A 27,565-nucleotide genomic window follows, 5' to 3' on the forward strand; every position below is an offset into this window, starting at 1 on the left:
TGTTCACCACTCGATAGTCGATGCACATCCTGATATCGACGCCATTTTTCGTGAGGACAATCACAATTGGCAAAGCCCACAACGACTCAGAGTGCTCGATCAGTCCAGTCTCCAAGCGTTTCTTCAGGAGCTCGTACACCTTGATTGCGAGGTACGGGGCTACAGATCGGGGTCGCTGAGCAACAGGCTTGGCGTCACCCACATCCAAATCCCATACCACTCCCCGGGCAGGCGCTGGGGCAGCGTTACCATCGCCTAAGAAAATCTTCCGGTGATATTTCAGGATGCTCCGCTGCCTGCCTTCCTGGGCGGGACTGCTTTCACCCGGAACTCCCACGTCCGCCTTGTCGATGTCACACTGGGGGCTGAGATCCGGCAATTCAGGCAGCAGAGCCAACTGATCCCTCAACTGGGCCATCAGCTCGCTTCCTTCGTGAATGTAGACTGCCGGCTCCAGATCCAGTTCTTCAGCGCTCACTCGCATGCACCGAGCGTATTCCGCTTCAAGCCGCCTGAGTGGGGTGACCATCTACAAGTCGGGTTCGTCATCATCTAGACGGTCTCCATCCTGGAGGCCCGGCTCAGACTCCGGAACGAGCTCACTCGGGCTGTCTCGCCATGTACTTGTTGGATGTACTTCCACAGAATCCAATTCGCCGTCTTCCGTGATTTCCACTTCGCACTTCAAAGGTTCAACTTCTGACTCGGAGACTTCTGCCACCACTGACTCGGGTGACCTGGCCGTTTCCGCCTTGCATACGCCACACTCGGGACACTTGCTGTCCACCACTCCTGGATCCGCACTAACCAGCAGATTTGGCTTCTCTTGCAGCTGTACCACCCGAACTACTTCCGTCTTGGGGTGCGGCCGCAACAATAGCTTTGTAGACCACTGATACGCTCGCATTTCCACTGCAGGGGGCTGCGCATCCTCGACCATTTGGGCGGCTCGCGCCGCGCGCAGTCTGGCCTGCCTGGACATCGTGCTCTCCTGAATGAGCTGTTGCCATTCTTGGTACCGCCTCGTTCCAGGGCGTACATAACGTCCTCCACTCGCGAAGTTCCCATACTCGATCACCCGAGCGAGGTGTCAATCCAGACGTCCTGCTTCAAATCATTCACTACTTTCACATCCGTAACCCATGACCTTGCACCGTACAACACCTTAGTCACCCAGCGGTCACCGCGGCGCGCCCAAATCACATCACGTTGGGGGTTGCAACTACCGTAGGCAATTCGCACACTTGTGTGTTCACCGGGTTGCAGGTATAGGCTGTAGGGCGACACGACCGAGTTGTCTTGGTAGTGGCGCATCCGAATAGGGTCGCCATACATGAGCACCGACTCCTCGTCCGGGAGACAAACAAGGCCTTCCCGAATGCTCAGTCGCATTCCTGCAGAGCGCATGAAATCCATCCCAAGTAATACGTCCACACCTTCTCCGATGTTCATGACCCACAATTCCATAATGTAAACCACTCGACGCCCCAAAGTGATCTTAACGTGAGCGCTCGCTGTGATGTAGCTCGGAACACCTCCTAATCCGGACACCTTGATGCGCTTCTGTGAGTGCAACCTGAGTTTGAGTCTACGCGCAAGATTTATACTCATCATACTCACAGTCGCTCCAGTGTCTAGAAGAACTTCGGTCCTGGGGTAGTTCACCGCTCCATGTACCATCGCAACTTGGTGTACTTCACCTTTTGAATCGTTTGCCACCCACCATCCGTATCTTTCGCCCGGAACAAACTTGAATTCAGCTGGTTCTTCAGATCCTACAGTAACTGGCAGTCCCGAGCACTCCACAAAGTTCCGCTCGGGTGGCACAACTCGTTCTTCAATTCGGGATGACATGCATTGTTGGTTGTATTGGTTCAAGGCTCTGAACTCGGGGCCGATATAAGCTATGACACACAATTCTGAGGGTTTTCTCCGCCCGACGCGTACCGGATCCCCATCCGGCGGGCTTAGTGGTTTAACTGCTTCCCGTCTGAATTGGCCTCACCACTAAGGGTGTCTTCCCGAATGTGGCTTGGCAGGTCCGCTAGGCCACCTTGGCGCAGCAGCTTCTTGATCTCTTGGAGTGATTTCCAGTCTTCGCATCTTACTTGGTGGAACTCGTCACATTTCACGCAGGGCTTTGCCTCACACACCCGAGTGGGGTGTCCCTGGCGCCCACATCGGTCACACGTCATGGGCCCCCAGCAATTCTCGGGCCAATGCCCCCACTTGTGACAGCCTTCGCAATATTCGTTCCGATCCGGGCTGACCCGGGGTGGGTACGCCGGAGCAGGAGCTGGCTTGGGTGCTTGCTGATGTGGCGCCCCTGTGGATGGCGCGGGTCGGCCATGGGGCCACCCGGCTCGATTCATCGCACGATACACTTCATTATACGAGATCTTCGCGCGTCACCAGGATTCCAGACGTCACGTTCGGAAGGCTTGGAGCTTGCACCTCCTGGATTGCTGTCGCATCCGGTGCGTCTTCCGCCGATTCTACACCCTCCGCATCCGAGTCGTCCGCGTCGGCAACGTACGCCCGATCTCGACGCTTGGGCCTGAACCGTTCACGTGGCAGGTAATCCGCTCGGAAGTCCCGAGTCATGGCGCTCCTGGACGGAGCGCCGTCGTCGTTGTGAAGCTCCTCACGGCGCTTCAGCAGGTACACCAGGTCAGCGACCTTCTTCAACCGTTGACCTTCCAGAGTCGACTGGAGCTGGTCGTCCTTGAGCCTTCGGATGAACTGACGCACATGCAGCTCGCGCTGTTTGCTCGACTTCCGGAAGGCCATGTCCGCGCGCTCCGCGGCGATATGCAGGAGGTACTGGAACGCCAAAGCCTTGTCGTCCTTGCGCTGTATCATAGTGTAGTAGCGCTCGGTCTCGGATACCTTGGACTTGCAGTACTCGCGTATGAATGCCCGGGAGAGCCGCGTCCAGTCCTGGCGGTCATGCTTGGAGAGCTGGCCACGCTTGTTCCGGATTTCCGGGGACATCTTCAGCTGGAGATCCCAAACCTTGTCCGGTCTGTCCACCCGCCCTGGGACGCCAGGTTCAGGAACTTCTCCCACCAGAGTCTCCGGGCGGGGAGCGACGCGTCCTCGGCCAATTCCCCCAGGGCGGCGGAACTCAGATACGGCCTGAAGCTCATGACCGTAGTGCCGTCCTGGGTAGTAGTCGTCGCGACATTGATGTTCGCTTCATCCACCGAGCTGTCGGAGTCTTCATCGCTCGAGCTCGAGCTGTCGTCCGAGGGATCGCCCCGCTTGCTTGAGTGTTTCCTGTGTGAACTCTTCCGAGCGGCCGGTTTCTTGCCGTCGGACGTAGCCGAGCTCACAGGCTTCGATTCAGGTTTCGGAGCAGACGCTCGGGTTGCGCTGGTCTTGGGAGCCCTGGGCGTAGCTTCTTCCTTCACATACTCAGTTCCAGTCATTAGGGTCAGCGTTGCTTGAAGCCGTAGTGGGTCTAACTTGACTCAGTACTTTTTCTTACACGTTGCGATACGTGTATAAGGAAGCGTAAGTACTTAGTAATTACTTGAGTTAACTATATTTGAATACACAAATATAATTTAAATCAGATAAGATTCCAAGTGACTTTGATTAGGTAAAATGAGAACTGTATATTGATTCTAAATTGATCTTCCTCCTAAATCTGCTCAAACTGTTTATCATCTATGAAAGGGGTTGACAGCGGCTGGCTGTCAGAGCCCCGCCAATATGCACGTCTCTAATCGGTAGAAAGATGCTGCTTTCAACCAATAGGATCTTTGGGTAGGTGTGGACCACCCATTGTGGTGGCCCACTTCAATGTATCCATTGGTGTGACTTACACCAAGGTGAGGAAGTATCTAAAACTTTTAACAGATATCTTATCTGTTAAAAAACCACAAGTGGCTTGTAGCCATTTGTGCGTGTAACCCCGTTACAGAAGCTGTGCTGCACGAAGGTCGCCATCTGATTTGTCACCCGCGTGTCTCTTGATTACGCCACTCGATTCTTGGTCCATAGCCGGGTGCAATGGCTCTCTCTTGACCTCGACAGTCAGGCCGTGAGCGGGTGTCGCTTGATCACCTTGAATGTGTGTCGATGGCGTCGGAATGTTGCGCGAGCGAATTCTCTGAACGTTCTCGTGGTACCGAATAGTCGTCTGGTCCTGGTGGCGTTGATCTTCCAGCGACTTGATCCATTGTTCGAAGTGTCGGCGCTGTTCATCCAGGGCCTTCTTGAGCTCCTCTTCCTGAGCGGTCCTTCTAGCGGCGGCCTCGGCTTCGCGGTGCGACCCCTGCGTGTACTCCGCCCAGTAGGCGTGCCGCGCGCACAGGGCGGCCTCCGCTTGGAGGGCGTGGACAGCTTGCCGAAGACGCTCGGCTTGGACGGCCTGTGTGGACTCCATTCGTGCCAGCGCAGGTTGGGTCGATCTCATGGTGTTCAAGGCCACCTGAGAGGCGCCCGACATCGCAGATCGGCTGGACCTTCCGGAGCCCCTGGGTCCATTCGGACCTCTCCGAGCGGCTCGGCGACCTCTTCGACCTGGACTTGCGCATCGACGTCCGAGCGCGCCTGGAACTTCGCCGGTCGTCGTCGTCCGAGCTCGACTCGCTGGATGAGCCACCTGGGCTCGTACTCCTGGACCGGTGTCTCCGGGAGGTCCTCGGCCTGCGTCCACTCCGGGTGCTGGTACGGCCCGGCTCCGACATCGTCTTGGTCGACCAGCGCCGGTGGAGCAGGGAGGACGGCCTCCGTGACTTGGACATCCCAACCTTCGCCAGCTTGAGCAGCACCGTCTTGGGAGGTCATCACCATTCCGGATGGAGCTGCGTACGACATGTGAGTGTCCGCTGCTCCTCCGAGCGACCACATCGAGGACGAGGACGACGAATGTCACCCAGATGATCGCGATCCTGGTACGCCGGGCCTTGACTCGCCTGAGCCCGCCACGGGCATTGCTCGTTCCAACCGGCGGTGCCGGTCTTCCGTGTAGGCCTTCGCCTGAGCGACAGCCATCCGCTCAACACGGCGTTCTTCGGTGATCTCGGTCAGGTCGGTGACCATTCGGGATGCACTAGGCGATACCACCCTGGGCGGCACTTCTGCGATGGTCAGTGGGCATGATGACACCAGCGCCTCCGGACTTGGTTGCGAGGCCTCGTCCGGGTGGCTCAGCACCGGTTCCTCCTGGGCGAGCGATAGCGGGCCTTGATTCTTGAACTTGGACACTGGAGTGGACGTCTCATCAGATGCGTCCTCCAGGTCCACCACATCCTGGGGCGGTTCCGAAGTTCCACCCGGCGCCGGCGTCTCAACCTTGACGGCGCCTCCCACAGACGCCTGGGTGGGTACATCCGGGATGGATACACCCACATCCTCCACGCTCACATCAGAGCTGGAGTCCTTCGAGCCACCCGGGCGCGCCTTGTCCTCGCCGTCCTGAGCGGCAGCTTCCAGGGATACTTGGTGCGCATCCTGGGCTGCCGGCTCCGAGTCCGGCTGGTCTTGGGCGTCCGTCGACGTCTTCTCCTCGCGAGCCGCCTTCCGCCTCGCGGTGTTCGCCCGTCGAGCATTCCGCTCGACTTCCTCGAGCGAGAGCAGCTCCGCCGGCGGCATCCCTTGTGTCCGACGCGAGCGGCGCATTCCTTCCGCGTGTCCGCCGCGTCCCTTCTCGCGTGTGCTCTTACTTCCAGTCATAACCTCCAGAGTTAGTAGGTTAGTAGCTCTCAGCACCCCGTAAAGATCCTAAAATCAATATACAACGTTCGGTCAAAACCCTAGGCAACCAAATCCGGGCACGCGCACCAGCTGAGGCGACGCGGGTGAACGCCTTTCTCGTCCAGGTGTATAGCGTTTTCCTAGACACTCCATGGGTTGTAGACTCGGGAGGGACTAGCGTACGGTAACTCGAAATATGCGGAAAAATATCGCGCATCTTGGTTGGTGTGTGACCTTGTGCAATCCCTAGAGGCGTCGTTTATCTGTGGCGGACCGAACGTTCTAACCGAACACCGATTGCTATCAACTCTGGATCAATAAACACAAATGCAGAGAACCTCCAGGCGCTACACGTCTGGGGAGTCCTGAATGGGGACTTAGATCACGAGGAAAGACCTTCTCCAAAAATAGATAACCGAAATCAATACTACACAATATGCAGCCTGTCAGCGATTGGGCTGCACCCTGAATACAGATCAATTCAGGATGCCCCACGCGCACCACCACCGAAAAGGTGAGGGAACTACACAGGTACCGTCCTACCACACGCAATCTACAATCGGGTCCAAGGGGGCGATTGCTACAACAGGAATATGAAATGCGAATGTACACACGGGGGGTGGGGGTGGGTGGGGGGTACACCGCGACTGGTCAAATAAAACAGGTGTACCAGCCCGAGTGGACCGATAGCTTTTGAGGTACCTGACTTGGTTTGGATATGCAGTGAGAGTTCCACACGAGTCTGCTGCGCGCGATCTTCAGTGTCCGTCGGTTACCGCTCGCGCCCCTGGGCCTTCTGTTAGGCGATCCGTCCAGGTCGGGAGATTAGTTTTGCCACAGCGTCATCGTTTCTTGACGAGAGGTGTCCAAGCTTAGGGTGCAGAGGAACCACTTGTGCTCTTGAACGCAAAACGAACTCTGTTTGATCTTATTTCTCGTTCCTATCTCTTTTCTTGGGCTATCTTCTTCATTACCTTGAGGGACTCTGGAGTCTTCAGCGGTCACCTCTGCTCGTGTCTCTTCGTAATTCTCCACACCTTTTCAAGGATATCTTGAGGTTTGTATGCCTGGGCGTGAGTTGGTAGCGCACACACATCACTTGATGTCGGAGGGGCTTGGGGCCTGACGTCAGGATCTGCTGGATCGTCGACACCTCGGGCGCGGTCCGGCTAGCTCTCCATAGTGAACTTAAGTCATGTTTGGAACTGGCACTTGGGCGTCGTCCTGGCCGCTGTCTTCGCGGACCAGGCACGTTCCTGGGGCTGATGTCATTGGCAGTAACTTGGAATTCCTCCATTCGGGTTGGCCATTGTCAATTCGGGTTGGCCTTGGGCTCTTCATCCTGAACTTCGTCCATTCAGGCAGAGCGTTTTCGATTCGGGTGGAACATTCTCCATTCAGGTGGCCAATCTTCAATTCAGGTTGCGGGCGACTCCACGAACTCGGGCGCTGCACGTAGTCTCGCTGTTTGATGTCTTTAACTTCAGTGTAGCTCGCTCGGGGTCTTCTTCAGCTCTGCAACCTGGATGGTGTCTCCCTTAGGGGTGTATATACTTCTCTTGGGTGTTGGTGGATGGGTGTCTTCTTGTCTTGGGCTGTGGTTGATGTCGGTGGATGCTGCGGCCCCGTCAAGGCGGGTGGCACCTCGGGATATGTTGACCGACGGCTCTTGGCTCCCTCTGTCGGGATACCCACGGTCAAACAAGGCCGGCGGTCGGACTGGGCACAGCAAGCGCCTCCGAACCTGTGGGGTTATACGTTGCCGGGCATCCAAATCTCCACAAACTCCAGAGCGGGACACACTCGGGTGTCCCATGCGTGCGCCATCCTGGGCGCACCTTCCATTCTCCGCAATCACACGTTCCTTTCAGATCGGCCGGGGACAGCTGCACCTGGGCCACCTGGAATTTTTCCAGTTGCCTCGTGTCAGAGGACCACGGGGCAGAAAAGCCGGGTGACCAGCTACCATGGTTGCCTCCAACAGTCAGGACAAAGCGACAGGAGCCGCGCCTGGGCGGAAGAGTCGAAGTTTCATTGGAGTTGCTCACCGGAAGAAAAATACGTGGGGGACCACGGAAGTGAAGCTGCAAGTCTATGCGTACGGAGAAGATGACTCTCACCAAGAAAAAAGGAAAAAAGATAAAGGAATAATAAGGATTCGTTTTGCGTTCAAGAGCACAAGTGGTTCCTGTGGATCCTAAGCTTGGACGCACATCGTCAAGAAGCGACGGCGCTGTGGCAAAACTAATCCCCCGCCCTGGACGGATAACCGACAGACACTCAAGATCACGCGCAGCAGGCTCGCGTGGAACTCTCACTGCATATCCAAACCAAGTCAGGTACCTCAAAAGCTATCGGTCCACTCGGGCTGGTACACCTGTTTTATTTGACCAGTCGCGGTGTACCCCCCACCCACCCCCACCCCCCGTGTGTACATTCGCATTTCATATTCCTGTTGTAGCAATCGCCCCCTTGGACCCGATTGTAGATTGCGTGTGGTAGGACGGTACCTGTGTAGTTCCCTCACCTTTTCGGTGGTGGTGCGCGTGGGGCATCCTGAATTGATCTGTATTCAGGGTGCAGCCCAATCGCTGACAGGCTGCATATTGTGTAGTATTGATTTCGGTTATCTATTTTTGGAGAAGGTCTTTCCTCGTGATCTAAGTCCCCATTCAGGACTCCCCAGACGTGTAGCGCCTGGAGGTTCTCTGCATTTGTGTTTATTGATCCAGAGTTGATAGCAATCGGTGTTCGGTTAGAACGTTCGGTCCGCCAAAGATAAACGACGCCTATAGGGATTGCACAAGGTCACACACCAACCAAGATGCGCGATTTTTTATCGCATATTTCGAGTTACCGTACGCTAGTCCCTCCCGAGTCTACAACCTATGGAGTGTCTAGGAAAACGCTATACACCTGGACGAGAAAGGCGTTCACCCGCCTCGCCTCGCCTCACCTACCTAACCGGCTCGAGGCAATAGCCTGTCAAGACGATAGCATAAATGAGGAGGAAGGTGACGATGAAAGGACCCGTATACAACGGCAAGATAATATTCGCGCCATGAACCAGTTCTGTGTTTTTCTTTGAGGCGATGTTGCGCTTCCAACCAGAAATGACGCATCTGGCAACAAGTCCTTTTCAACTGGTCCACAACTGACGCATTTAATTTGGTAATATGTGGCTGTAACGATCACAAGCACCCAGCTAAGTGGCATTCCTTCCCCTATCTACTCCCTTGTGGCTTATGCATAAACCAAGAATGGACAGAAGGAAACACTTAACGGAAAAGCTCCACTACTCGGCCCAACGGCGGTACAGGCCCTGCAACTGCGGCGTCCTCATTTTCATTGTTAAGGAACATCCTGTACCCAGCAGTGCCGTGTCTGAAAACCCGTGTCGCTGTGACTCTGCCTAAAGCGCTTGACCCTCAGCTGGATCAGCGTACACCAAAGGACGACAGCAAGCTGAGTGTGTTGCTTCGGTGGGTTCGCCGCGTGCGATTGCTACTCAAAAATGATCGACGAGACTTTTACCGAACCATGTGCTACCCCATTGCGCAGAACCTCCGACTTGCTATCGATCCTGGTAAGTGGCTGCAGACATTACCACAGGGTCCACCATTGCAAGTTGGCCAACCTATCTTGGGCCAGGATCTGCTCTACCTGTGTGTGGCGATCTATACACCGTTCAAGTAAGACCTCGGACCGGTTCAGGTGAACCGCAGTCATTGCCTACCTTAAAGATTCAACTTCAAGGACTACGGAGAATCTATTATAGTGAAATGCATATAATTACATAGGGTAACAAGGGAGTACCTCCTCGAGGTAGCCCATAGCCGACAAACAACCAACCATTTCAATATCACTTCCTATTTTACCAACTTCCGCTCGAGTCTCCATAAAGACTCTCAAGTCACCTCCTCCAAGACCTCGCCTCACGACCCTTCGAGCTATCCTCCGTGGATCTTCGCTCTAGTCGTCTTCTTCCTCTGTGCCGTTAGGCCAGTCGGTACATCTGGTAGCACTTGTCGGTCCAGGAGAGGCTATCGCGTTTCGACAGTCGACACAAGGAAAGCCACTCACTTAACGTGTTTCACCAAGTTCCCCATCCTAGCCGGATCTTCACCATCCCAGCTGGAGCGCCACCGCTCAACGTCATCGTTAATTGCGTTCTCTTTGTTGCGACCTCTCATCCTACGGTTTACAGTTTGGATTAGCCTGAGTCTTGTACCAGAGTCTCGGCTGGCTACGAACGTGATTGGCAGAACCTGCTGTTTGGGTCCGAGGAGAAATATCCTGCACACAGATCACAGGAATAACTGCCTCTGTACATTATCCTTTAGCCGAGACCCGGATCCGTTTGGACCATAGCTACTGTTCCGGCGCTGTCCGTCGTGAACTGCTTATGCCCAAGCGCAAGCTGTCGAATTATCCATGTCGTCACTTCGTCGCGGACCTCTACACCTAAGCCGAGTTCGGTCGTTCCGTCGTATCTCTCCGCAGTACTTTCGCGTACTTTGTCGATCAGCAGTTTCGCTACGTAAAGGCGCTTCGAAACTCAATTCCGGACGCTGCAAATTCAACTGCCAGGAATATCCTACAAGCATTGTCAAACCTGTTACTGGACAAACTCGGAGAAGCCTCGGAACTCCTTTCTTCGTACCTCGATCGACAAATCGTGAGACACGCGGTCGAGCGTGCAAACAAGCGTCGTCGTCTCAACTAGTGGATGTCCAAGAGAACTTTCGAGGAAGCTTTTGACTACCTGGACGCAGAAGAGACGCAACTGCTTCCAGAATGATGATCAAAGGTCTCGGATTTTGGCAATTACTACTGAAATTTTAAAGGAAATGCTGACGCTTGGTACAAGCTGAACAAGCGTCAGATCAAGGACATGCAGGACCTGATCGCCAAGTTGACAGATGAATTTGTGCCTCCAGATCTGCAAAGCGTTTGCGAGATCAACCCTCCACTCGCAAGCAAAAGAATTGTCCCAATTTGGAGGAATATCTCTCTCGTTTTCGTGAAGCTATCATGCAAGTCACGGACACGAACGAGTTGGACAAGATCACTTACTTTACCCGTGGATTAGTGAGTCCCACGCGTGAGGAAGTGCAATATCGTCACTGTACAACCGTGTCGCAAGCAATGAAGATTGCATTGGAGTATGATCGATCCCATCACATTCGTGGGAAGAACCTTCGCCCGTCGTTCGTTCCACAGGACCGGTCTCGCTCTAACGCAAATCAGCATCAACAGCAGCCCGCACCTACTTGTGCGCAATAGAACGAACCCAAGTCAATGGAGATTGGCTCCGGGAGTAACAGGAATCGTCGACCATCTTCTTCTTCAAAGCGATGTCGCTACTGGAAGAAAACTGGCCATGTGATTGAGCAATGCTTTAAGCTCAAGAACAAGGAGAAGTATGCTCGTCAAAACAAGCAAAACAGACACGAACAGTCTGCTGCAAACTTCAATGCTACTTCTACTTATTCTCATGCCGCTGCTACGCAAGATTCTACTGCAAGTCAGATGAAGAGGTTGAGGTTGTTGAAGTGGAAGAGATCTCCACGTCCACCTTGTCACGTGTGCATCTTGAAATGAGCTGATCCGTAAACAAGGAACTTGTGATGGAAAACCCGTCATCATCATGTTCGACAGTGGTGCCACGTGCGATGTCATTCGCCCTGGCTTAGTGGAGAATACCAAAACCTCTGGTGTTTCTCAAGTCACTCGCTTGGATGGAACTTCGACGAACGCTCGTTCTGTGAAGAAAGGTGTCGCCACAATCCCGTCGGTCGCTACCGCTTCAATAAACTGAAATTCATGGAGTGGCCACTGGGCACTGCCCAAGATGTTATTCCTGGAAAACCTTGGTTTACCAAATTCCAACCATCGATTGATTGGCGTTCACACGAGATCCTATTTCAACATTTGCCAGAAGTACCACCTCCGCAAGTTAAAAGTGTAACTCCTGTGGAGACTTTGACTGTGGACATCAAGCGTAAAGTCAAGAAGCTCGAATACCAAGAAGTGCTTCGCGTCAAGATCTGTGTTGTGCCAGAGTGTACGGACATACCAGAACCAATTCGCGTTTTAGTCACGGTCTATCCTGACGTCTTTCCCGACACTCTGCCAGATGGACTTCCGCCATCACGCCGTGTGGATTTCGAACTCCACACGAAGCTTGATCCTATCCCAAGCAATCGTGCACCGTTCCGCCTTTCCAAGGTTGAGCAAGATGCTCTCGACCTCTTCGTTGCTGAGAAGCTCAAGAAAGGTTGGATCGAAGTTTTCGACTCTCCGTGGGTGTTGTGGTGTTGCAGAACACACAAATATCGTCAGATGTGGATCTCCAGCACAAACCACAACAATCGCCGAGTTAGGTCGGCGCTTGTTGGCCTGCGCAGGGGTTGTCCCCTCGCGGTTCGGCCCAACCGGGACAGCGGGTGTCTCGCCTCTCGCGGACACCTGCCAACCAAGGTCCACTCTTCCGGAGATCCGCCGAGCTAGCGGACTCCGTTCACAAACTCCTGTGCCCTCCACCAAAGGATGGACGGCGGCGCGCTAGAGCTTTTACAGGCCGCCGGGGCAGAAGCAACCCGACTTGAAGAGTAACGGCACCCGGGCTGTCCGGCGTACCGACTCGCTGAGCTAGCGAGACTTTTCCTTCGCACTTGGCGAGCACCCAACGCCCAATCCCGGGCCGACCTAATCTCTTGGCGCTGCCAGTCGAGTACCCTACAAGCTATGCCTCTCGGGTACCGACGGCAGGCATAATCCGACCCCGTGCAGGGACTTACCGGAAAGTGTGCACGTGTTGTGGGCCTAGAAAATTCTGCTCTGTTTGTTCTTAAGTCTCCTGGGCGCCCTGAAAGGGCGCCTCCGCTATTCCTAAGGTCCTATACAAATATCAAGTGAAATGGAGTGGTTTCGGATCTCGGCCGACCCTTCACCCTCTCAGCAACGCTTCGAACTCGGCGGAGCCGGATAAGTTGTCCGGATAACCCGGCGAGCTCGACGGGGAGGTCTCGCCGACTCGGCTGAGTGCTGCTGAGCTCGCCGGGCTCACGCTTGGTCCTCTTGTGCGCCTTCTGGCCGTGCACCGTGTCGTTTGGGCGGCCGGCGGCTCTGTTTAGCCGAGCTCAAGGCCTGGAAACTGCCTTGAACTCGGCTGAGCGTCTCCTAGCGTCCCCGCACTCGGCCCGCTGTACTTGCGTCTTCTCCTTGCGTAGCGCCACCCGTCCTTGGTCTCCGGTGCTCTTGATTCCCACTCAGTCGGCCGCGGTGCGCTCGTGAAGCCTGCGAGCTCGGCGAGCTCGGCGGACTGGCACAGTGTACCATCCAGGCGAGTAGTACCGTCAGCGCCGCTTTCCTGGCCGTCTTGGTACTGCGAGCTCGGCGGACTGGCACAATGTACCATCCAGCCGAGTAGTACCGTCGGTGCTGCTTTCCTGGCCGTCTCGGTACTGCGAGCTTGGCGAACTCGGCGGACTGGCACAGTGTGCCATCCAGCCGAGTAGTACCGTCGATTCCGCTATTAGGCGGATTTGGTACACTGTTCCACTTGGGTGCTCCACAAAACTGATGTTTCCTACACCACAACTGCCCCGGTCATGTTCCGAGCCGAGGTGGTGAGGGGCCTGACCCACTTGGTGTGTCCCACATAGAGTTCTTCAGTCCAGTTATCACATTCCCAAAATCGAAGCCGGCAGGAGCCGCCAGAGCGCGACCTTGACGACTTCGCCCCGACAAGGTGAGGCTTCCTCATGACTTGCGCGTTGGCACACACCTTGACTGACATGTGGTCTCTGCGTCCCGCAATGTCTGTGCGCGTGCAGATGCGTCAATCGCTGGAGCCAAGCCCCGCCGACCGGCCCAGTTAGCGCTCGGTCATCGACCCCCTTTGACCTGGACCGGACAACCCGAAGTCGGCTGTGCCCCTCCCTCAGCATCCCGACCGCGGTGATGGCCGCGCAGAAGCCCCGCAATTCTGCGGGCCCCGCTGATCTCGACTAGGTGAGTACCAGCTCTCGATCCGTTAGCCCGCTGAGCTCGACTGGGTGAGCACCAGCTCGCGGTCCGTTAGCAGGGTAAGTCCGCGATACTTGTGTCGATCGAGTGGGTTGCGGCTAATCGCTGTGGTGTCATGCTGTGGCGTCTCCAGGAGATCGCGCTGAACTCGGCGGACCAGGCTAGCATTCTGATTCGAACCCCGCCGAACTCAACTTTCGCCGAGTTCGATCTCGACATGCAGCAACTTAGCTGGATTGGAGCTCGGCTGACCTGGACCCATGTTGAGGTCGGCGCCACTTGGCGTGGAGGCTGGCTCACACCCCGCCTGGTATACTGCGGTACAACTCGGCGCGAAGGGGTATCCTGCTGGAGGCAGGTGTCAGTCCAGCTCCAGTTCAAGTCAGTGGAAGATCTCGACTCGACGCCTGGGTCCCAGCTCAGCTCGCCGAAGTTGTGCGGGCCTTCGCCGACACACTCACTATTCGGTCCAGCTTTTCCGGACGACCCTTTCGACTCGGCGAGGTCCAACTCGACTGGTACTTCTACTTCGGTCGTACCCGGCCCCGCTGCCCCCGCGAGCTCAGCTACGGTTACTAGGCGTCGAGCTCCGCAATCGCGTCGAGCTCGGCGGGGAGGCGCTGTTACTTTGCTGGCATTCGTGGCTTCGCTTGCGGACTCGGCGCCTTCGTCGAGACGCGACGGGCAGGGGTGATGTCGCAACTCGGCTTGGCACGGTTCATTATCTTCCACATCTCCATTTCGTAATTAATATAACGTATGCAGTTTGACGCAGTAGCTTTCTTCAGCTCGACTCGGCCTGCTGGTCTTCGCCGAGTCGGTGGATCATCACTTGGTGCAATAGCTTTTAATCTTCACCTGCAACTTGCACCATTTGCAGACAGTTTTCACTTTTGTTTTGTTGCAGATAGTCGACATGCCCCAGACTCGATTGGGCTCAGCTGAGTTTGATCTCGGTATGCCTCAGCCAAACTTGAACTCGGCGAGGCGCAGCTATGGTCAACGCCGACATGCCCCAGTCGAAATTGGACTCGGCTGAGCTTGATCTCGGTATGCCCCAGCCGAACATGAACTCGGCGAAGCACAGCTGCGGTCAACGCCGACATACCCCAGTCGAGACTGGACTCGACTGAGCTTAATCTCGGTATGCCCCAGCCGAACTTGAACTCGGCGAACCATATCCGAGGTCAACGCCGGCCACGGCTCGGAGACTTGGCGATTTGCATTCAGGTCTTACGAGGTAACTTAGCTCGGCAGTGCCGTAGTCGTATGCAGCTTGTGTAACTCAGCGTAATCCGTAATCCATCATCTCATCAATACATTCCATGCCATTTCAGCAGTAGCAATTCCATTCCGCCGAGCCTGCTTATCACTCGGCGGGTGGTCAACATGTGGTGCAGTAACTTAGCCCTCGTCTGCAACCTGCACCATTTGCAGACGGGTTTCACGTTTCTTCTTAAGCTCATATACCTTCTTCTTCCCCACAAACGGTATATACCAGCAACGAACAAGCTTCATCTTCACGCGAGGCTTTACGTGTTCCATAATCAACCAAACTCGGCTTCCTTCCTTTAACGGGTGCCTTGCAGACTCGGCGACTGGACGTTTTACTGACGCGGCCATGTCAGCGGATTCAATCTGGGCTTCGCATTTCTTCCTGCCCAGCCGAGCTCTAGGTTTCTCGGCGTGCTGCGTTTTCTCAGTTGTCGGGCCGCTCTCCAACTCGACTTCTCTCTGGGCGCCGGCTTCTCGGTGAGGGCTGAGGTCGCCGAGTTTGTCTTGGGGTTGCGCCTTCGAGTTGACCTGCCTCAACTTCTCATCTTCGGACTCAGCTGTTCCTCGTCGTTGCTCAGCTTGTGTTGACACTGAGACGGTGTCAGCCGAGTCCGGAAAGCGATTATCACCGACTTCGACTTCGACTTGATGCTCTACTCGGCGAATTTGTGCTGTGGCCTGTTGCGACTCGCAATTTTTGCACTTGTTAGAACTCGGCGGGATGCAGCTCGGCGAGGTTGACAAATCTTGACACTCCGTTGACGCGAACTTCTTTGTGGTCGAATTCGCTACGTCTTCGGTGTGGCCCTCTTGATAACTATCGCCAAAATGAACTCGGCGAACTTGGTTCTTCGGCCTTACGCTGACATGAGCTGTTGAGCCGTGGAAGTTGGATGCTCCGGGTCTGCCCCTGTAGATGACCTCCGGGATTCTGTTCAGCTTCCTCAACTCGGCTTTTCTCTCCCGACGAAGAATTACGCGACCTGCCTTGTTCTCCAGGGCTTCCGACGCAAGGGAGTCGGCGGCCGCGTTGTAGCAACGCCCTACATGAAGGTATTGAACCGAACTTAGCTGTTCGACCAACCTCTTGTGGCGTGCCAACTCGACTTGCAGCACTCTCCCCTTACACTCGATCACCCCCCCATGGATTGCTGGATCGCAAGCCGCGAGTCGCTCACGATTATCAGGTCAGTGACCCCGTGTACCAAGGCGGCGGTCACCCCGTTGCTCATGCCGGTATACTCGGCTAAGTTCGCCGTGGTCGACCGAAGGTGCGCGCTCGCAGCGATCTCAATGCGCCACTCGGGCAATCGCCACAGGATCCATGAACAGCTTCCATGCCCGCCGAGTTTCTCCGTCTTAGCCGCACCGTTGAATGACATCACATGCTCCTTGAAGTCGGTTAATACTCGAGCATAGAGGAGGTCTGGATCCATCCTCATGGCAGCCGAGTCCTCCAAGTAGTCTACGAGCGGATTGGCTACGACGAGAGCTCGGCGATCAGCTTCATGCTCCGTAATCGAACTCGACTCGAGTTCGAACGCACCTGAGGGCTCCTTCCAGTGTTCGAACTCGGCGGACCGCTGATCTTCCTTAGCTTTCCATTCTTCGCCGAGTCGCGCGGCCGAGTGACAGCGTAGCTGGATGCCTCCTTCGGAGTCCCCGTCCATGGGTACACCGCTGACGTCGATCTCTTCACAGCCGAGTCGACCGGTAGGTTGTCCAGGTCCAGTCTCCTCCAGGATCAACTCGACTGATGTGGGGGGTGGTTCACCGTCAAAGCCAACAGGATCTCTGGCCAGTCGGCCACATGATCTCGGCTCGGCTGAGTCACTCGGTGAGCCGGGATCGCTCGGCTCGGCCGAATTTACATCCATATCCAGGCAGCGATTCGGGGTGGAGCGATTGGCTCCCTCAACGACATCCCTTCCACCAGGGCTCGACTCGGCTGAGTCATCCCAGGGGCTCCAATTTCTGCTAGTCGAGTTGATAACGTGGTCCCCATCCGTGGCCGGCGGCCCGGACAGATCCGTCCTGCCTGCAGACTCGGCTGACTCTTCCTCGCGCTTGGCGATTAGCTCCCATTGCTGGGCGCACGTGAGCTCTGGTTTCTCTCCTTCTTCTGGGGGGCGAGCAATCACTTCTTCAGATTTCGTGCACGGTCTACGTTCCACCGTCGGTGGCTGTCGTGCCAGCCACTCATCATACAGCTGTCGCTCCTTCTTCAACAAAACCTTGTCGATAGCCGCTTCATAGACGAGAACCTGCCAATCTCTGTACTTCGCCGAGTTCAATCGGACGTATCCCTCGGGGGGAAGCACGCCATATGGGGCCCAAGCAATCACTGAGAAGTGGGCAGGGCACCAGACGGCCACTGACCTCATGTTCGTGAGCACCACGCGCACGGCTTTGCCATTATGGTTGACGATCACAGTGGGGACCCAGTTTCGTGTGCGCCGCACCCACAAGTCATGCGTCGAGTCGTCCGGTTGCTGCTTACGCAACTTGAACTCGGCGGGGAGCCTACTCGGCAAGCTTATAGGCTCCGCAGGCCCGTCTGTGATGTACAGGCTGTCCCGCGGCATTTCCGCTGCATTCTTCGACCGGAGCAACGGAACAGTCACCTCGTCGGGCAGTTTGGCCGTCGAGTTAAACAAGTCGAGTCGGATCCCCGCGGGGATCATGAAGTCGGTCCCCAGGATCAGGTCGACTCCTGCATGATGGTTCATAACCCACACATCGAACTCGTAGGCCACTTCCCAGCCGAGTGTCACCTTCACAGTCGCCTTGGCCTGAGTCTGGACCTTGTATTCCCCAATGCCTTGTACATCGATCTGCATACCTTGGCTCACGACTCGCTGCTTCAGCCGCAGCTTCCGGGCGAATGCTTCTGTTATGACCGTCACATTCGCCCCCGTATCCAGTAGGATCTTCGTTCGCTGGTCGTTCACCGCTCCCATCACGAGCGCTCTCATTCGAACTCGGCGGTCGAACTTCTGGGACGACCACCACCCCAATCTTTCTCCAGGGAGCAACTTCATCACCTTCGTGGTTGTCACAGACTCTCTCATCTGCCGAGTCACAACTGCACTGTTCATTATCGCTCGGCGTTCTTCGTCCGATCCGTCGAGCTCACTGCCATTACCGTCGCATTCACTTGCACCGTCACCGTTCTCACTCCGTTCCTCGGGCCATTTTGCTTCGCCGACAAAAGCAAACACAAATTTCGCTTCTACTGCCGACTCGGCGGACTGTGGCAGCCCGGTAGTGTCCAACCCAGTCAGTGTTGGCGGGCCGCCGAGTTTAAATCACTCGGCGTATAGAGGTCTAGTAAATCATCCGGCACCTTGGACTTGTCGACATTTGCTTTGACAAATGAGGCCAGCTTCTCGTAGCGTTGGAACAGTTCGCATTGCCGTGCATCATGGACTTGCTCACAGAACTTGCATCGTCGACGACAGAAGTGGACGGAGTGGTTGGCTCCACCACAGGCGGCACAGGGACCGTACGGTGGGCGTTCACGGGAGTCACGACGTCCATCATAGTCTCGGCGCTCGGCGGGCCGCCCAGTTCGCCCAGTTGCCCCGGGCGGAACTCGGCGAACATCACCCCTTGGTGTCTTCGCCGAGTTGTTGCGATTGCCAGACCAACGATCGCGATCGCTCACGTTCCCAGCCTCTAGGTAGTCTTCTTCCGAGTCGCCCGCCGAGTCCGAACAGCTATGATAGCTGTCATCACTGCGGTCGCTCTCGGAATCGTACCGAGCCATGCGTCGCCGGTCCGCCACCTCGTACGGATCATCCTCCAGCACTGCAGCTGCTGCAAGTCGGCGGTCCCGGCCCTCATCTCGGCGCTGTCGCCGGTCGTCTCGGCGGTAATCTCGCCGATCAGCTCGGCGATTTCCGCGTCGGTCATCTCGGCGATCTCCACGTCGGTCATCTCGGCGATCTCCGCGTCGGTCATCTCGACGATCTCCGCGTCGGTCATCTCGACGTTCGTCACGCCGATCGTCTCGGCGGAGTGACCTCCGCCGTGTCGACTCAGACCGCTTCCCATCTCGACTGTATGCCCCCGCGAGCCGGTCCCGCTGCTTCTTCCGCTTTTCCCCCAGGATCTTCTAGTTGATAATCTTCTCAACTTTCTTGATGTCGTCGAGTTGCTGCGGATAGAGCAGGTCCATGATGTCGTCGTCTCCACAATTCAGCAAGAAGTGCTCGACGTGATCAGCGGCGTTAGGTCCTTTAGACTCATACTGGATCTTGGCCGACTTCGCGTATCCGTTCAAGCGCATCAGGAAGTCGCACACAGGTTCGTTCTCCTTGCATCGAGCTGAGTAATAGCGCGTACGTGCTGACTGGTCGAACTGTGAGCAGTAATAGTCCAGGAATGCCTCGCTGAGAAGATTCCACTTCCGCTGAGTCTTCTTCGGCAGCTGGCGGTACCATCCTTTCGCCGCTCGCCCCAACCTCAGCGAGAACGGCTCGCACCAGGCATCTTGGGCCATCCTCGTGCCTTTCATCTTGTAGATGAACCGCTTCAACCACTGGAGCGAGTCTTCAGAGCGGTAACGCTTCCCTTCGAACTCGGCGATCTTGTCCAGCGAAGCATGGGTACGCACTTCCAAGTACTGGGTCCTGTCGATGTCGGTGTCGTCGAAGCTCAGTCGCTTGATTACCGCCTTCGCCGAGTCTTCCGCCGAGTCTTGGTAGTCACTTTCTTCATCGTCGTCGTCTCCGCCGAGTTCTGCTTCGTCCGCCGCGTCGTAGAACTCGGCGTACCGACCCCCACTCGACCTCTCTCTCACAGGAGTCTTCATGTGGGAATCTTCAAAGTACGGGGTCCCTTCCGTCGCCCGGAACACCTCACGCTGACCTTTCTTCGTCTTCGGCGTCTTCGGCAACGGAATCCTGCTGGGGTCTTCGCCGAGTTGCTGGGGCTCGGCGGTTTCTTTTGCGATCGATTGCCGAGGTCCCACCGGTTGTTCGAGCCCGAACGCCCATCTCTGTCGCCGTTTCCACCGCATCAACTCCAGCGAGGCTCGCCTTGGGGTCCATCCGTCCAGCATCAAGCTGCTGGGTCGGCTCGTGCACCGATACCCCATTGCTTTCAGAAGCAGCATGGTGTCCTCCGCCAACTGGTTGGCATCGGTGCTGTTCACTGGCTGGGCCAGCTCCGCCCCCAGCACAGGCCACTTCGCTTGGGCCATCGCCACCGGCCCAAACATCACCATCCAATCACTCTGCGTCTTCATCTCTTCGCCGAGTCGAGCCAAAACCTTGTTCGCACTCGGCGTATCCGCATTCTTCGTCGCTCGCGGTATTAGGGGCGGACGGTCCCCTGGAGCAACGTCGTCATCATCATCGTCCGCATCATCGCCGAGCTCAGCGGTTAAGTTTCGCTGAACTGGGCGCGGGTTTCCCATGCGCCCAACTTGTAGCGACAACTCCTCGACTTCGTCGAGCAGTTCCGCTGTCGACTTCACCGCGTCATACTCGGCCTTCATCTCCAACTCTTCCTCATCATCACTTCCATGGTCTCGGGCCTCCTCATCGTCGAACGAGACGGAGAGCGTCACTTCCGCCGTCGCGTCCATAACTATCGCCGCCGTCGAGTCCGTCGAGTTGGTTAGCTCCGCCGAGTTAGCTCTGGCCGTCGCCAGGCTCGGCGTTACAATTCCCTTGACCATCTTCTCTCTCCTTGCTCTTCTCAAACCTTGGTTAGCTGGTACCTTCGAAACACAAGCTCACCCCTGTTCCCGGGTCGCGGCACCAGTTGTGGTGTTGCAGAACACACAAATATCGTCAGATGTGGATCTCCAACACAAACCACAACAATCGCCGAGTTAGGTCGGCGCTTGTTGGCCTGCGCAGGGGTTGTCCCCTCGCGGTTCGGCCCAACCGGGACAGCGGGTGTCTCGCCTCTCGCGGACACCTGCCAACCAAGGTCCACTCTTCCGGAGATCCGCCGAGCTAGCGGACTCCGTTCACAAACTCCTGTGCCCTCCACCAAAGGATGGACGGCGGCGCGCTAGCGCTTTTACAGGCCGCCGGGGCAGAAGCAACCCGACTTGAAGAGTAACGGCACCCGGGCTGTCCGGGGTACCGGCTCGCTGAGCTAGCGAGACTTTTCCTTCGCACTTGGCGAGCACCCAACGCCCAATCCCGGGCCGACCTAATCTCTTGGCGCTGCCAGTCGAGTACCCTACAAGCTATGCCTCTCGGGTACCGACGGCAGGCATAATCCGACCCCGTGCAGGGACTTACCGGAAAGTGTGCACGTGTTGTGGGCCTAGAAAATTCTGCTCTGTTTGTTCTTAAGTCTCCTGGGCGCCCTGAAAGGGCGCCTCCGCTATTCCTAAGGTCCTATACAAATATCAAGTGAAATGGAGTGGTTTCGGATCTCGGCCGACCCTTCACCCTCTCAGCAACGCTTCGAACTCGGCGGAGCCGGATAAGTTGTCCGGATAACCCGGCGAGCTCGACGGGGAGGTCTCGCCGACTCGGCTGAGTGCTGCTGAGCTCGCCGGGCTCACGCTTGGTCCTCTTGTGCGCCTTCTGGCCGTGCACCGTGTCGTTTGGGCGGCCGGCGGCTCTGTTTAGCCGAGCTCAAGGCCTGGAAACTGCCTTGAACTCGGCTGAGCGTCTCCTAGCGTCCCCGCACTCGGCCCGCTGTACTTGCGTCTTCTCCTTGCGTAGCGCCACCCGTCCTTGGTCTCCGGTGCTCTTGATTCCCACTCAGTCGGCCGCGGTGCGCTCGTGAAGCCTGCGAGCTCGGCGAGCTCGGCGGACTGGCACAGTGTACCATCCAGGCGAGTAGTACCGTCAGCGCCGCTTTCCTGGCCGTCTTGGTACTGCGAGCTCGGCGGACTGGCACAATGTACCATCCAGCCGAGTAGTACCGTCGGTGCTGCTTTCCTGGCCGTCTCGGTACTGCGAGCTCGGCGAACTCGGCGGACTGGCACAGTGTACCATCCAGCCGAGTAGTACCGTCGATTCCGCTATTAGGCGGATTTGGTACACTGTTCCACTTGGGTGCCCCACAAAACTGATGTTTCCTACACCACAGTGTCCAATATCTTTGGAATTCCCGAGAAGGATCCTGCTACAAGAGATCATTTGTCTCGTGCTGAGTGGTTACGCACTGGAAATTCAACTTTGCCTATTCCTTGGGTCATCGACGATCGCTACGTGAACTCGCAGTCGATTGTTCCGAAGATTCCACTTCCGCGCATCACCGAACTGTTCGATCAGATGCATGGCTGTGTGATTTTCTCAGTTCTCGATTTGGCTCAAGGATATCACCAGATGCGTATCGCTCTTGCTAGCCGCAAGTATACCGCCTACAGGACGCATCCCGGTACCTATCAATGGTGTGTTGCACCTATGGGTTTAGCAGACATGCCAGGTGTCTGGTCTCGCCTCATAGAGTACTCTTCGCTAAGTATGACTTCATTGTTGTCTACTTGGACAATATTTGTGTTTTCTCCAAGAGCTTGGATGAACATGTGGAGCGTTTGCATACACTCGTCGACATTTTTCATCGTGAGAAGTTGTACTGCCACCTCTCTAAATGCCACTTTGGACAATCTGAAGTGAAATTCTTTGGTCATACGGTTTCGGCCAAAGGACTTGCGGTTGACACTCGCAAAACGGAAGCTATTGCCAAATCGCCTACACTAGTCAACCAGAAGCAGTGCAAAGATTTTTAGGACTCGCAGGTCACTATCGTCGCTTTATTCGTGACTACACTACACTCGCGTTGCCGCTTGACCCTCAGGTCAAGAAAGAACATGTCTGGAGTTGGGGTCCAGAACACACTCGAGCCTTTGAGGAGATCAAGTCGTCTCTGCAACAAGCACCTGTTTTGAAGTTGCCTGACCACGAGAAACGCTTCATTGTGACAATCGATGCCTCTGGCTATTGTGTTGGTGGCGTTCTCGCTCAAGCGCACACAGGTCACGATCATCCGATCGCGTTCTTCTCGAAGAAGCTGGGACCTCACGAGATCAATTGGCCGACGCATGGAAAAGAACTCGTCGCTATCAAGCTAGCGTTGGAAAAATGGCGTCATTACCTGTATGGTCGTGAATTTGACTTTTTCATGGACAGCAGCGCCTGCAAGCAGTTTTTGCACCACCCAAAGGTTTCGCCAAAATTGGCTTGCTTTTTAACGTTTTTCGCGCAATTTATCTTCAAGCTGCACCACGTCAAGGGTCACCTGAATGTGGTTGCAGATGCTTTATCGCGTCAACCTCAGGACGTTTCGATGAACAATGTCTCATTTCATCCGTGCACACCGCGTTACCAGGAGCACGCTGCGAAGGCTCTAACGTCTCGACGGTTTGTTGCTGATTGCAGTAGTATCAACCAACAGTTGGTTCAACCACCCTCACGTATTCAATTTCGTGGGGAGGAGGTTATGGAAGCAATTGCTGCTGGACAGTACACAGTCCGAAACTTGTCTCAGGCCTATGAACACGTACCGCTGGACACTCAGCGTACGATTGCCGCCATTGAGGACGCTGAAACCACTAATGTGACGCAGCAATCTCAAAATTCGAGTTCGCTCGGTTGGTCTGATTCAATTCGTAAAGAATTCCAAGATGGTTATCGCACTTGCCCAGATTATGCTGAACGTTCCAAGTATCCTGAAGAACCATTCGTAAAGAAAGATGGTTTACTTTTCGGCAAGTCGCAGACGATGATATGTGTATGTGTTCCCTACATCCGGGACAATCACCGTCGCGCTTCCATCATCGAATGCTTTCATGATTCGAACATTGCCGCTCATTCTGGAGCTCATCGAACATACCTTCGCATCTCGCAATGGTATCATTGGCCAATTCTAGACCAAGATGTTCGAGAATATGTGCAAAGCTGTGAAACCGGTACACGCTGGAAGCACAGTAACGCTCGCAAGAATGGCAAAATGAGCCCCATTCCGATTCCACAGGAATGGTGGTCTGTCGTTTCCATGGACTTTGTCACAGAATTACCCGATTCTAACGGTTTTAATGCAATCATGACTGTTGCCGACAAGTTATCCAAGCGCCCCAAGTATCGTGCGTGCAACCGCACTGATGATGCACAAATTACTGCATTCAACTTCGTTGATTGTGTCATTCGCCATCACGGTTTACCGTCGATTATCATCAGCGATCGAGATTCCAAGTTCGTCTCCAAGTTTTGGTCGTATATGGCTAAGCTCATGGGAATTCGTCTTCACATGACAACCTCTTATCGTGCTCAAGCTGATGGACAGACTGAACGTCGGAATCTGATTCTGGAAGACGCTCTACGCTACATGATATCGTACCACGGACGTGACTGGTCGGAACATCTAGGAACGATTGAGTATGCTCATGCTACTCTTGTTAGTGCATCTACTGTTTTTTCGCCATTTGAAGTTGATAATGGCCGCAAGTAACGCAACCCATTGAATCCGCTCGACAACCCGAATATCATGAACCAAGTACAACATGGCATTGCTGAATACGCAAAACAGATCAAGCAAAAACGCCTAGAGATAATTGAGGCCGCCAAAAAAAACACTTGTTGCAAGCCGAAGTACGTCAAAAGAAGTACTATGACAAGAAGAGATATTCGATCACGTTCAAGGCTGGAGATTTAGTCATGCTGGATAGACGTCGTATCCCGTCGGGAAATGTTACCCAGGACATTGAAGGAAAACGTGCTAAGCTCGCTGCTCGCAAAGTGGGACCATTTGAAACCATCAAGATGGTTAACCCCATCGTTGCCAAATTGCAACTTCCGCGAAGCATGAAACGTCTAAATCCGACGTTTAACGTGAATGTTCTGAGTCCATAGATAGAAAATTCGTCTCATTTCAGGACTCGTCCTATTCCCAAGGCTTCTCGACTGATTGTCGATGACGACACTGATGATACATTGCATATCGAGAAACCGCTCCGAAAGCGCCGGTTTAACCGCCAACCAGAATGGCTTGTCAAGTGGCATGTACTACGTGACCATGAATCCACGTGGGAGCGCGAGAAGGACATCAAACATGTGTCGCCCTGGAAGGCTCTCGTTAACGATTACAAGAACCGTCAACGAGAAGTCAAGTCCGGAAGGATGTAACGACGCACCAGCGTCAGGGCCCTCGGCCAAGACGCTGAGGCGTCGAGTGCCACTCGTTCCAATTTCAACCACTAGGTTACCGTACAGGAACACGCCTGGGCACAGGTAATCTACATGTTTGGACGAGCATAATTAAAGAGTGCACAACTTCTACATTCATTCTTTTCACTAGGAATTACTATACACGGTTCAAGTAAGACCTCGGACCGGTTCAGGTGAACCGCAGTCATTGCCTACCTTAAAGATTCAACTTCAAGGACTACGGAGAATATATTATAGTAAAATGCATATAATTACATAGGGTAACAAGGGAGTACCTCCTCGAGGTGGCCCATAGCCGACAACCAACCAACCATTTCAATATCACTTTCTATTTTACCAACTTCCGCTCGAGTCTCCATAAATACTCTCAAGTTTCCTCCTCCAAGACCTCGCCTCACGACCCTTCGAGCTATCCTCCGTGGATCTTCGCTCTAGTCGTCTTCTTCCTCTGCGCCGTTAGGCCAGTCGCTACAGTAGTGGAGCGGATCAAAACGATGATATTGACACTTCACGTCGGCGCCCATCATCGCAAGGGCGACAACGTCAGCTTCTTTTCAAGTCATCATGCTTAGCGTTCGTTCGGCAGGTGACGCTGTTGTGTCGTGCCTTTTTCCGATGTGACCAGGACCCTGATGCGTCGTGGAGGGCTAATTTTGTGGGCCCTCTGCGGCTTAGCACAAACTACCACGACATGTACCACCAGATTGCCGAGAACTACTCAACTACTGGCGGATGGGAAAATTTTCGTCTACCTCCTGCGGTCTGCGGGCGAGTTTCGTGTTCGCCCCACCAGTGCTGCACAAGCCGACGAATTACAATCCTACTACAAGCAACACGGGCATGCTGAGTCGGTTGTCGAAGCTATTCTAGAATTGGTGTCCACAGAGGATAAGGACTCGACTGAACGCGAGGTGCTGATCACGCGTGGAAACGTGCGAGAAATGCCGAAGCTGCCGCTTCGACGGGAACCGGACGCACAGCAATACAAGAATCTGTTTCACTTTGCGAACATTCGCCTTGTGAAGCTGGCGTCTTCGTACACATATCTGCACTCAGAAGTTCTGGGCAAGAGCAAACGTGCAAAACGGTGGAGAACCCAGCTATCTGCCTCGTGTGTTAACAAGTACACTGTGCCGGAAGTTCCGGCCCGGAACGGAGTGCTGCCGATGATGCAGTGATGGGATGGGCGCTTGCACGCACCACGCCATCACGTGCGGAGTCGGTCTTGGACTCTTCTTCCTCATGCCATCGTCATCTGTGCTGCTCGCGTTTGGACCGCGGAGTTCCTACTTTGGCTCGCCGTACCTCGACATGTTCGGTGAATAAGACATCAACGATCGTCGTGTCCGGCCGCTGAACCTGAACGCCAGTCGCACGAAGGCTCTGTAGGCGCTGTGCGCGAACCACCAGCTAGCCAACGAGGTTGCGCGGAATCGCCGCACCTCTGACCAGTACATTCGCAATTACTGAGCAAGGAGGGGAGGGGATAGTGTGTTGGCCATAGATGATGACTATGCTTGATAACCATGAACGAAAAAAAAAACTCATCGCTGATACTGCACACGAGTTGTTCATGTATTGTTGTGCAAATAGTGTTGGTGTTCTACAGATTGTGCGATCGAACGATCACGCGTTCATTTTGAACTTGAACTTCTTGTAGCGGAACTGCTCGAGCGGCACGACCATGTTAAGTATTGTGGTTCACGTAGTGTTGGTCTCTTCAACAGAGCTTTTTCTGCATTGAGTTGCGGACAGTACTGGTAACTACGCACTGCTGGCTGCATGGAGTCTGAGAAAGGGGCCATAGGTTTCCTTACTCGAAAGTGGCAACGCTACTACTTCACGATAAAGGCTGCGCGTCACTGACTGAGATCTGGGCTTGAATTATACCTTTTTTTGAGGAAGCCCCTGTTCCACATCTTTTTGATGAGAAAATGACCGTAATTTTGCGCTCTCGAGAGTCTTACAGGCTTTAAAGCGATAGACTCGTACTTGTGATCAGCTGCTGTAACTCCCAGCGCCTTGGCATATTCCTCATATGTGACATGCTTTTTGCTCAATTTTTCGTAGCTGGCCCGACCCTTGACCAATTCATCCACGAAAACCTGTCTCTTCGCAATTCTCTCTAGCTTCGCTTTCTGGATGAGCTGACCGAGTTTGGATTTAGCCACCACGGTCTCCACCCATTTAGCGAGCTCAGTTGCTACAACTCTCTCTTCATTAGCTGCGTTGTCAGTCGTCTTGAGGCCACGGAGCGATCGTTTGCTATTCATGTTCACCTGGGTGGCTTGGTTTACTTCTGAGACGCTCATCGGCTTGATCTCGGACGAAAGCGCGGGGGCCACAAGGGCATAACTGCTCACGAGAAGGGTGAGCGCTGTAACGAGCACAAAAAACCACTTGGTCAT

The 27,565-nt window shown here is 54.8% G+C and overlaps 2 protein-coding genes across 2 annotated transcripts; both read right to left on the reverse strand.

The window, feature by feature from the left end:
• Nucleotides 1–3,922: 3,922 nt before the first annotated feature.
• Nucleotides 3,923–4,827, reverse strand: IUM83_09702 (reverse transcriptase; the record flags this gene model as incomplete). Its single annotated transcript, XM_067934157.1, has 2 exons — nucleotides 3,923–4,438; nucleotides 4,501–4,827. 2 exons carry the CDS (start codon nucleotides 4,825–4,827, stop codon nucleotides 3,923–3,925), a joined length of 843 nt encoding a protein of 280 aa, XP_067799316.1.
• A 54-nt stretch (nucleotides 4,828–4,881) lies between these two features.
• Nucleotides 4,882–27,565, reverse strand: IUM83_09703 (putative secreted RxLR effector protein; the record flags this gene model as incomplete). Its single annotated transcript, XM_067934158.1, has 2 exons — nucleotides 4,882–5,328; nucleotides 27,125–27,565. 2 exons carry the CDS (start codon nucleotides 27,563–27,565, stop codon nucleotides 4,882–4,884), a joined length of 888 nt encoding a protein of 295 aa, XP_067799421.1.

Source organism: Phytophthora cinnamomi (assembly GCF_018691715.1).
Source record: "Phytophthora cinnamomi strain GKB4 chromosome Unknown Contig5, whole genome shotgun sequence".
NCBI classification, from domain to species: Eukaryota; Oomycota; class Peronosporomycetes; order Peronosporales; family Peronosporaceae; genus Phytophthora; species Phytophthora cinnamomi.